This window comes from Hippopotamus amphibius, chromosome 3 (assembly GCF_030028045.1).
Source record: "Hippopotamus amphibius kiboko isolate mHipAmp2 chromosome 3, mHipAmp2.hap2, whole genome shotgun sequence".
In the NCBI taxonomy this organism is placed as follows: Eukaryota; Metazoa; Chordata; class Mammalia; order Artiodactyla; family Hippopotamidae; genus Hippopotamus; species Hippopotamus amphibius.
In genome coordinates, this window is record NC_080188.1 from 111,744,236 (window position 1) to 111,756,779 (window position 12,544).

The 12,544-nt window shown below is 37.3% G+C and overlaps 1 protein-coding gene across 1 annotated transcript; it reads right to left on the reverse strand.

Moving 5' to 3' along the window:
• Positions 1 to 2,831: 2,831 nt before the first annotated feature.
• On the reverse strand, positions 2,832 to 3,782 carry LOC130848676 (olfactory receptor 5M8-like). Its single transcript, XM_057727095.1, is given in 1 exon segment — positions 2,832 to 3,782. A coding segment is annotated over 1 exon segment (951 nt).
• Between the last annotated feature and the right edge of the window lie 8,762 nt (positions 3,783 to 12,544).

A 12,544-nucleotide genomic window follows, 5' to 3' on the forward strand; every position in this document is an offset into this window, starting at 1 on the left:
TCCCAAAACTTGAGGTTAATGGGCTAAGAGCAGCTGGTCCTCCTAATAAACTTCGACCAGTTTTTGGTTTATTTTGAACCTGTTCAGATAATATGGAATTTCCTGTTCCAAGAGGGACAGTATCTGGTTAAATTACAGCTGAATCAGTATAAGACACTGAAGAATCTGTATTCAGTGAGTACTTTGCATTGGAAGATTCTAAATTCAGTCTGTTTAATTTAATTGTGTCCTGGGGTGTTTCTGTAAGAACTGTCTCAGGCTGCCTGTGAGATAAACTATGATTAGATACTAGTGTTGTGCAAGAGTTGGGCAGACAGCTGCTAAAGTTCTGTAAAGATGTTAATTTAAATGTTTGGTCAGGATCTGGCTTTTCACCTATTTCACATAATGACTCAAAGGGGGACCAGAGGAAAGGATTTAAACCAAGGCTCTTTTGGTAACATTCTGACCACTATGCTTACAGAGATGCAGTTTTCCTCGCAGAGCGACTGTATGTGGAAGTACACTCAGAAGAAGCGTTGTTTTTACTGGCAACCTGTTATTACCGCTCAGGAAAGGCATATAAAGCATATAGACTCTTGAAAGGACACAGTTGTACTATACCACAATGTAAATACCTGCTTGCAAAATGTTGTGTTGATCTCAGCAAACTTGCAGAAGGGGAGCAGATCTTATCTGGTGGAGTGTTTCATAAGCAGAAAAGCCATGATGACATTGTTACTGAGTTTGGTGATTCAGCTTGCTTTACTCTTTCATTGTTGGGACATGTATATTGCAAGACAGATCAGCTTACCAAAGGATCAGAAGGTAGTTCTGTTCTTTTACAGTCTCACCAATACTTAATATTATGGGTTTTTTTTTAACTTTTTCTATGCTGGGTTCTGTGTAAAAATATCTTATAGTTATAATTTGCATTTCCCTAATCACCACTGAAGGTGAGCACATGTGACATGTTACCTGGTTTTTTGAATATATTTTTGTTCAGAACCTGTTTGTAATTTGTTTTCCTTTTTCATGCACTGTTATGGATTAATTGAGGAATAGTCTAACATACTATAATAGATTAGAGTTAGATCACATTATAATTTTCAGCTCCACCACTTACTACCTGTGTAAACTGTGACAGGTCATGTAATGACTCTTTGTTTCAGGTTTTCCCAAGTATAAAATTGGGAGAATAGCATTACCTGTCTCAACTGTTCTGAAGACTATTGATGTAATATCTGTAAATGCATGGGAAAAGTCTGTAAAATATTTGTTGAATATTGTTTGGCATATAGTCAACAGTATACATGTGTTACCTGTTGATCTTCTTTCTTCTAATTTTTCATAAAATAGACTCTATGTTTAGTGTTTGTCTAAAAATATATTCACAACCTAAAAGTTGAGAGTTGTTTTATTTGGTGGGATTTTTCAGGACTTCGAGCCTGGGAGGCAGCATCTCAAGTGACCCTGAGAGAGCTGCTCTGAGGAGGCAAGGGGGGAGCCAGGATATAAAGGAGTTTTGCAACAAAGGAAAGGTATATGGGAACATCAAAAGATTATCATTAATTAAAGAAAACCAGATATCCCAAGTTAGGGAATTTAGTGCTTTTCCATGAGTGGGAAGATAGAAGAGTCTAGGCTAACTGAAATCATTCCTTTGATGTGTACCTCAGCTGACTGGGACCAGTATCCTTAGTCTCCTCAGGGCTCACTGTAGGGAGTGGCTGCAGTCTGGAGGCTGCTAGATGGCAGGTATTCTTTCCTTCCTGAGTCTTCTCAGGATTCACTGGCTCAGATTGGAGGGTGGCAATTGCTGATGGCTGTGATATGCTTTGTTTACTGATATGGCAGGAAATATTCCAGTTTTTCATTTTCACTAGTAACTTTTGATATTTTAGCACCACACTAGGCTTAATAAACTCTGAAGTTATCCAGTATTTTTTCTGCATTAAAAATACAGATTAAAAAACCTTTTAGCTACCATCACTTCCTCTTTATAATTGTTTCCAGTAAGTCAATACTACCTTTTGAAACCCACCCCCAAATTTTATATTATTACTCTACATACTCTGCATTTATCTATATTTAGTCACATGTTTGTTCTCATTCATGGAGGTTTGTTTTCCTTGTACTCAGTTCTAAATGGACAGTTTCTTTGCAAGTTCTAATTGCTCATTTTAATCTTTATAGCCCCATAGCTTTAATGTAAACCTTTATTTCTTTCAACTATGAAGTGTATTTTTTTTATACTTTTCATCATGTAACTCCAATATCTGAAATTGAGAGTATCCACCTATTTATTTTTCTTATTTTCCTGAGACTGTATATGAACAAGGACTTTGTGGAAGTTCTTTGAGTTTTGAGTGGTTGATAGTTCATTTCTCTGGCCTGCAATGCTGGTTTTCAGTGGTAAGGAAGGCATGCTTATTTGGTAAGTTGAACACAAATATTTTTTTGAAACTTATTGTCTACATGCTAAAGTAAATAATCCCCATTAAGAGACAGTCTAAAATTATATGATCAATTCCTTTCAAAAAAAAAATACTGTTCTAGTTTTAATTGTTTTATTCTCCAAGATGTAAACTGGGTTTTTCACTGACATTGTTGCTTCAATGTACTGGTCCTTAGTTTTGAATCTGGGCAAGCAAAGCTTTCTTGCAGAATTCAAAATTCCTGTTCATTTACATAGGTACTCAAATTCCTCTTCGTCAAACTTTCTCCATGGAAATTTCTCAAGTCCCTTCAAGAAATGGATATATATTTGGACAAATTATTTTTGGACTAGGTACTATGAAAAAGTCACTGGAAATAGAAAATAAAAATATTTAATAAAATTAGCACTGAAATTATTTAGAAAGCAATTTCCTGCTGAACAGTTCTTTGATCAAAGCTTCTTTCACATCCGTGTTCCTTAGACTGTAGATAATGGGATTCAACATGGGGATCACTGTGGTGTAAAACACAGCAACCATCTTCCCCTGCTCCACAGACTCCTCTGAAGGGGGTCTGAGATACATGAAAAAAAGAGCTGCATAGAATATGATGACAGCTGTCAGATGAGAGCCACAGGTAGAGAAAGCTTTGCGCCTGCCTTCTGTGGAACGGATGCTCCGGATAGCAGGAAAAATATAAAGGTAAGAAATCAGAATGATGAGGAGAGAAAAAGAAAGGTTACATCCAGCCACAATAAACATCAACAACTCTTTGCTGTAGGTGTCAGAACAAGCCACCTTAATCAGTGGTGGGTCAGCACAGTAGAAGTGATTAATTGCATTGGGGCCACAGAAGGTCAGGTTGTAGGTCCACATGGTCTCCATCAGGCCAGTGAGGGCTCCGTACACATAAGGCCCTGTGATGAGGGATGTGCACATGCTCTTGGACATTCTGCTGCCATAAAGCAGAGGGTTGCAGATGGCCATGTACCGATCAAAGGCCATCACAGCCAGGATGTAGATCTCCACATGGACCAAGGCAATAAAAAAGTAACACTGCACCAGACAAGCAGGATAGGAATTGGTTTTCTTCTCTGATAAGAAAACCTCCAGCATCTTTGGAGTCACGTTGGAAGAGAAGCACAGATCCACAAAGGATAAGTGGCTCAGGAAAAAGTACATGGGCGTGTGGAGGCGGGCACTGACCTGGATAAGGACAATCATGCCAAGGTTCCCGGCCACCTTGGCCACATAAATGGCCAGAAACAGCACAAAGAAGAGAATCTGCACTTCTCAGCTACTGGTGAGTCCAAGGAGAATGAACTCGGTCATTGAGGTGAAGTTCCTTCTCACAATTTCCTCCATGAGAGAAGGGATCTTCACATTTGTCTTGGAGTACAGTAAGAAGAAAAAAATAAATATTACTTTTTCTCTCATGATATTCTCACCAATTTCTTTTTTCCTTCTCAGTCTTTTTTTTCACTATATTTCTACTGATCTTCATTTTTGGTAAACACAATCTCAGCCAGGCACTGGAAACTAGAGGTTTTCAAAGCAGCTCTTCTCTTTTTTGTAACATGACCCTCTATTTTTCTTATTTTATTTCCCTCTCTTTCCATTTCCTTCTATTGTGTTCCCCTCCCTTTTATCTTTCTCCACTTGCTCCTTCTCTTTCTCTGCCTCAGCCATTTTTTTTCGACAAATATGCTTTATAGGCATACCTGCCCCAAATATAATCTTCAGGGCTTTCTATATTTCTAATTATTGTGAGTGCAGAGAAAGAGTTTAGAAAGAATTTAGAAAGAGAAAAGCATAAAGTATCAAAGAACAATATATTCCCAAATGACATTATTCTTTTTGTATAATTTTCATTTAACAAGTTTCTTACTGGAGAATCCAATAATTAAGTTGGGCTAGTTTATTGCTTTCCTACCCTTTCAGACTCAATAGAGTAGGGACTTTCTAGGTGAGGTCTGGGAATTCTTTTCCTTCTCTTTTTCAAAAATATACGTATAATTGCATTTTGGCGGTTGGCCAGCTTTATCCAATTATCCAGCCATAATCACCCTGTTAGCATTCTTTTGTTGAGAATTTCCCATTGCATGGAGTTGGCAGGGATGGAAATCCTCTCCTCCTGGTCTCTTACTGCTGGTTTTTACTGTGAAATCTGAGGCCAAGATCCACGGTTGAAAGCGGAATAAGCAGGAATCAGATGCTCGCCCATGGATATCTTACATGAGTAAGTTAGTGATTAAAGGTGGACAAAATATTTTTGCATCAAATTGTTTGCAGTGAGCATGAAAGACCAGACTGATCCTGCAAAGGGAGATGGACTCTGTGAAGTCTGAGCTGCCCAGCCTCCAACTCCCTGGGTTGTTCTCTAAGCCTGGTATTCTGACTGCACATTGATTTGGAAGGCCACATATCTTTCCAGAACAGTTTTTTGCTTAAGATTACTAGTTGACATATGTTGTTTGCAAGAAAAACAAAATGAAGCAAAACAAACAAACCAAAAAAAGAAAAAAAAAAACTCATACTACTACTAATAACTAAAATATACGTATTTATTTTTCTATGTGGAGTTCATTTATATTCACAAAGAACATCCTACAGAGAGCTATTCTTTGAACTTGAATGCCTTAGTAAATTTTTAATTTGTGATTTATATGACACCATTAACTAAAAAAAAATATGCACAATCTAAAAGTTGAGAGTTATGTTTTATTTTGGTGGAAATTTTTAGGATTTCAAGCCCAGGAGGCAGCATCTCAAGTAACCCTGAAAAAACTGCTCCAGGGAGGTGAGGAGGGAGTTGGAATACATAGGAGTTTGCAAAAAAGGGGCAGGTAGGAACATTGAAAGTTTACTGTTAATTAAAGAAAACCAGATATGTTCAATTAAGGAATTTAATCCTTTTCTCTGTATGGAAAGATGCAAGAGTCTGGGCTCACTGAAATCATTCCTTTGATAGACATCTAAGCTACCTGGAGCCAGTAGCCTGTGTTTTTATATGCTGAATTCCCTCAGGGCTCCCAGCTCACCATCTGTGTTGGCTGCAATCCAGATGACTGTGAGCTCCTTTGTTTACTGATATGGCAGGAAATGTTTCATTTATCACAATATATCTCTCTTTAATCATACTAGCCCATGTTTTTAATCCATGTCTAATGAGGAACAGAGTGCCACTGGGTGGTTTTGAGGGTTGAGTTAATATTTATAAAGCACTAAGGTTAAGGTGTCTTATATACCTGATTCGATCTAACTTTCAAATATGAACTCATTTAACTCTCAAACCAAACATATGGTATTCTGTCCCTCACAGAAATGGACAATAACATATTTCTCAAGTTTAGTGCAGAAAGAAATATCATGGGCAGTAGAGTTTACTGGTAAAAACATGGGCTACAGAGTCACCTTGTGGAGTTCACATTCTAGCTTCAGCAAATTTGGTCCAAGTGCACTTGCAATGTTTCTTAATATTTCTGGGCTTCATTTTCTTCTACTGCAAAATGGAGTTCATAAATGGGCAGGGCTATTTTGAGGATACAAGATAAATTAAGCAATATGCAAAGTATTGTGCCTAACACAAGGGTACCCATCAATGACTGTTAGCTGTTGGTCATTAAGTGAAGAATCCTAGAGAATACCATTCAATATAGTTTGATTTCCTTACAGTCCATCTTCTTGACTCAGTGAATTTTATAAGTAGCAGTACCTAAAATATTAAATGTCCACACTTTTGTGGTAATTGGCATCTCCTCCTTCCAAAATGTCATTTATAAATAAGTCTAATTTTGGCAATGCACATGATTGCACAAATAAGTAAGTAGAGTTTTGATGGTTATGAATAAATGAAGAATAAAGAAATCTACCTACCTATGGGGAAGGAGCCGTCTTTACAAAGAATATCAATGGCTCTTCTGCTGAATGACGCAGGCAGCATTTATATTATTTGTAGGTTGATGCCGTTTCCCCAAGAGATGGCACAAGGTGAAGATGAAGTAATTACCTTGTTAGATAGTTTTTTCCCACTAAATGAGTCTCTGGAGAAATAACAACTTGTACAATGCAGATTTAATATGGGACCCAACCACTGTTTACTGTTTTTCTTCGTTATGTTTAGTCTCAACATTTTTCTTCATATATAGGGAAGTCCACACCAGAATATTTTTTATATTTATTTTATTTTTTTATTTATTAGCTGTGTTGAGTCTTTGTGACTGCACGCAGGCTTTCTCTAGTTGCGGCAAGTAGGGGCTACTCTTCATTGTGGTGCCCAGGCTGCTCATTGCTGTGGCTTCTCTTGTTGCAAAGCACAGGCTCAAGGCACTTGGGCTTCAGTAGTTGCAGCATGTGGGTTCATTAGTTGCAGCACACAGGCTTAGTTGCTCTGTGGCATGTGGGATCTTCCTAGACCAGGGATCGAACCAGCGTCTCCTGTATTGGCAGGTGGATTCTTACCCACTGTACTACGAAGGAAGCCCTCCACACTGTAATATCGATGTCTGCCATGGATGCTCCTGCTACATTGTGTTTGCGTAGTGTTAGCTTAACCCAATTTAATGCAGTTTCCTCCACACCATTATTATAAGTTTGTGTCACAATTATGTTACCACCTCTACCTGTGTTATAGGCACAATTGTGTCCCTTTAAAATTCATATGTTGAAGTCTTGACTCCCGGTACTTCAGAATATGACTGAATTTGGAGATATGGTCTCCAAAGAGGAAATTAAAATGTCAGGAGTTCATATGAGTGGGTCCTAGCCCAAGATGACTGGAGATCAGGACACAGTAATGCACAGAGGAAAGACCGTGAAAAGACACAGGGGGATGACGGCCGTGTATAAGCCAGATGGAGGCTTCAGAATGCAACCAACCCTACTGACACTTTGATCTTGAATTTCCAGCCTTTAAACTGGGAGGAAATCAATCTCTTTTGTTTAAGTCACCCATTCTTTGGTATTTTGTTATGGCAGTGCTAGCAAACTAATATTCCCTAGCAAACTAATATGCCCTAATAGACAAACAGGATGCTTTGTTATTGGAATGAAGCATTGCTTCTTTGAAGACTAGTATTACTTTTATCAATTCTACATAACCTTTATAGTGAAGTTTAATATACACATATAAAATGTGCACAAAACATAAATTTTCAACTTAATGAATTTTTAAAAAGTAAACATACTTGCAAAACCAAACCCTTAAATCAAGTAGAAGGTTAACAAAACATCAGACAGACTCCTCACCTCTTTTCTCAGCCACTATCCCTCAAGTTAGCTATAGCCTCACTTTTAAGATTACAAATAACTGTGTCTGTTTCTGAATTTTCTGTAACTGGAATCAAACAGTACACATTCTTTCATGTATACTTTTTTAGTGAACACTGTGCTGATGTCTGAATATTAAGTTGATGACTATTTTAGTTTGTTTGGACTGCTATAATGAAAATACCATAAATGGGTGACTTATAAACAACTGAAATTTACTTCTCACAGTTCTGGAAGCTGGAAGTCTAAGACCAGGTTGGGTTCTGATGGGAGCCCTCTTCCTGGTTCATAGATGGCTGTGTTGTTCCTGTGTCCTCACTTGACAGAAGAGGTAAGGAAGCTCTCTGGGCTCTTTTTTGAGGGCACTAAACCTGTTCACGAGGACAAAGCAAAGCCCTTATGACCTAATCACTGCCCCTAAGTCCCCACATCTAAGTACCATCACACCACAAATATACAATGGAAAAAAGACAGCCTCTTCAATAAGTGGTGCTGGGAAAATTGGACAGCAACATGTAAAAGAATGAAACTAGAACACTTCCTAATACCATACACAAAAATAAACTCCAAATGGATTAAAGACCTACATGTAAGGGCAGACACTATCAAACTCCTAGAGGAAAACATAGGCAGAACACTCTATGACATCCATCAAAGCAAGATCCTTTTGGACCCACCTCCTAGAATCATGGAAATAAAATCAAGAATAAACAAATGGGATCTCATGAAACTTAAAAGCTTTTGCACAGCGAAAGAAACCATAAACAAGACTAGAAGGCAATCCTCAGAATGGGAAAAAAAATAGTTGCATATGAAACAACGGACAAAGGATTAACCTCCAAAATATACAAGCAGCTCATGAAGCTTAATTCCAAAAAAGCAAATAACCCAATCCACAAATGGGTGGAAGACCTAAATAGACATTTCTCCAAAGAAGACATACAGTTGGCCAACAAACACATGAAAAGATGCTCAACATCACTCATCATCAGAGAAATGCAAGTCAAAGCCACAATGAGGTATCACCTCACACCCATCAGAATGGCCATCATCACCAAATCTGGAAACTACAAATGTTGGAGAGGGTGTGGAGAAAAGGGAACTCTCCTGCACTGTTGGTGGGACTGTAAGTTGGTACAGCCACTATGGAAAACAGTTTGGAGGTTCCTTAAAAAACTACAAACAGAACTACCATATGATCCAGTAATCCCACTCCTGGGCATATACCCAAAGGAAACCATAATCCCAAAAGAAACTTGTACCATAATGTTTATTGCAGCACTATTTACAATAGCCAGGACATGGAAGCAACAGAAATGCCCATCAACAAACAAATGGATAAAGAAGATGTGGCATACATACACAATGGAATATTACTCAGCTATAAAAAGGGATGAGATGGAGCTATATGTAATGAGGTGGATAGACCTAGAGTCTGTCATACAGAGTGAAGTAAGTCAGAAAGAGAAAGACAAATATTGTATGCTAACTCACATATACGGAATCTAAAAATGGTACTGATGAACTCAGTGACAAGAACAAGGACTCAGGTGCAGAGAATGGACTGGAGAACTCGAGGTATGGGAGGGGGCGGGGGGTGAAGGGGAAGCTGAGATGAAGTGAGAGAGTAGCACAGACATATATATACTACCAACTGTAAAATAGATAGTCAGTGGGAAGTTGTTGTATAACAAAGGGAGTCCAACTCGAGGATGGAAGATGCCTTAGAGGACTGGGATGGGGAGGGTGGGGGGGAGTCAAGGGAGGGAGGGAATATGAGGATATGTGTATAAAAACAGATGATTGAACTTGGTGTACCCCTCAAAAAATAAAAAAGTTTAAAAAATTTAAAAAATAAATAAATAAATACCATCACATTGGCAATTAGGTTGCAAATGTGAATGTTAGTGGGACACCCACATTCAGTCTATAGCAGTGATTTTCAGTCATGTTGTTGAATGTAATGAATATAGCATTAGGTTTTTTTTTTATCACCACTGCTATATAGTATCCATTGTATGACTGTACCTAAATTTATATATTTTTCCTATTTTTGAGAAACATTTCGAGTGCTTCCAGATGAAGCTATTACAAGATACATTCTTGCAGCTGTATGTTCACATGCATGCATTTCTGCCTGTTGGAATTCTCAGTAGAATTGCTAGTTTACAGGGTAAGCATGTGTTCTACTTAAACCAATAGTGCCAAACAGTCTTACAAACTGATTATAACAATTACACTCTCATCAGCACTATATAAATAGGTTGTTCCACACTCTAACCAATACTTAATATTACAAGGTGTTTTTAATTTTTTTTTTCTATGCTGGGTTGTATATATAGTTACAAATATCTTATGGTTACAATTCACATTTCCCTAATCACCACTGAAGGTGAGCACATGTGACATGTTACTTGGTTTTTTGAATATATTTTTGTTCAGAACCTGTTTGTAATTTGCTTTTTTGTGTGTGTGTGTGCACTGTTATGGATTAATTGAGGAATAGTTTACATACTATAATAGATTAGAGTTAGATCACATTATCATTTCCAGTGCTACCACTTGCTACCCGTGTAACCTGTGGCAAGGCATTTAATGACTCTTTGTTTCAGGTTTTCCAAAGTATAAAATTGGGACATTAACATCACCTGTCTCAGCTGATGCCTATTGACAGAATATCTGTAAATACCTGGAAAAAAATCTGTAAAATATCTGGTAGAATATTGCTTGGCATATGGTCAACACCATACATGTATTACCTATTAATTTTCCTTCTCCTAATTATTTTGCAAAATAGACTCTATGTTTAGTCTTTCAGTTTGGTATTTTAACACCTACACTAAGCTTAATAAACTCTGAAGTTATCCAGTGTTTTTTCTGCATTAAAAATACAGATTAAAAAAACCTTTTCGTTACCATCACTTCCTCCCTCTTTACAATTGTTTTCCAGTAAGTCAATACTATCTTTTGAATCCTCCCCAAATTATATATTATTGCTCTACGTAGTCTGCATTTATCTATAGTTAGTCACAAGTTTGTTTTCATTCATGAAAGTTTGTTTTCCTTGTACGCAATCCTAAATGGACAGTTTCTTTGCAAGTTCTAGTTGTTCGTTTTAATCTTTATAGCCCCATAGCTTTATTGTAAACCTTTACTTCTTTCAACTATTAAGTGTATTTTTTTTATAATTTGCATCATGTAATTCCAGTATCTGAAGTAGAGACTATCCACCTATATTCTGATTTTCCTGAAAATATATGTGAACAAGGACTTTGTGGAAGTTCTTTGAGGTTTGAGTGGTTGATAATTCATTTTTCTGGCCTGTGTTTGTTTGTTTCAGTCCCATGAATCTTATTCTAAACTATGAGCACTGGGAGCACTTTAAATTCATTTTTTTGGCTTGTGATTTGACAGCTCATGAAAGCACTGTAAATCTAAACCCCGAACTGACAAAAGAATTAACCTATTGTTTCAAATTTTCAAATAAGAGTATTTTTAACTTCTGCGTTAGTCAAAGCCTAAATAGAACAGTTTGACTTTTCTTTATTTTGTTGTTGTTATATTTGATTCTGTTTTCCTGTAGAGGTTGTAGCCCTTCAGCGACCCTAATTTCATGAGGGATCTCTGTTCTAATGCCTTGCCTTGTGTGCACCTCATCATTGGCCTCCCATCTTCCATGGAGGTGATTATGCTTAAAGCTCTCCTGTTACCTTTAGAGGACCTGTTGGCCTCAGTACCCATAAAACACATATTTACAAGAGTGGAGCAGGTGGTGCTGGATTCGAGTATCTGTGGTCACTTTGAGCTGTGGTGCCTTCGTCTTAAATAGGAAACATAATTTTAGTTCTATGGTTACTTAAATTTCCACTGAAATTAAGCACTGTCTGTTCTTAATATTCTATGGAATTCAGTGGGGATAAGGTAAAGGACTGTACTTTACAAATTGCTATGCAAATGTGAAGAGATTATTATTATAACAATATTTTACACCTTATGGATTAACATGATAGTTTTAGACACACCTTCAATGTAGTATCAAGTCACTTTATATCTCTTTACGCAGATGTTTAGATTACACTCAATTTAACCATGTAATCTTTTTTTTCCTTTTTTTTCCCCTCAAAAGACCCAGGGAAAAAAGCCAGGGACAGATCATAGCAAAATAAGTGTGCATACCTGAGGACCAAGGCTCTCGAGCTTTTCAGGCTAAAGATGGAGCTGATGGAAGCAGGGTTTAGAACCAAGCTGACAGGTGAGTGAAAAGGGATGAGACTTATATTGTAGGTTGGATTATTTTCTTGGGGCTCAGAGAAGGTCAGCCCATGGTATACCACAATGACATATTGATTATTTTTAATTAAAGTTAGTTGAGAAACAGTTTTGAAAAAAATAATATTAAAAAAAAAAAAAAAAAAACTCTGACTTTCCTTTTTTCCTTGAAAGAGGGAAATAAATCTCCCATGTGAAGGTATCCTCCTTCTACCCGGAGGATAGAAAGCATTCTTATCACCAGAGTTAGGGAATTCAAGACTAAGAAAGCTGTGTAAACAAATGGTTATTTCTTCATTAGTTCACTCCCCAAACAAAAGCCTCTCTGTTTGGTTAAATCTTCACAAATAATTGTGTTTTGCCTAAAAATGACATATAAATGGCTTGCTTTGGTCACTTTGGGTATCTCATTTCTATGAGACCAGTATGCATATGAATTAAAAGTTTTTTCACCTCTTTATTTTATCTGTCTTGTGTTAGTTTAATTATGAAACCGGTCAAAAGAACTCAAGTGAGGTAGGGGGGAAATTTTCCCCTCTTTGAAAGTTCAAGTGTAATGCTAGCTTTCAATGGTAAGGAAAGCATGTTTA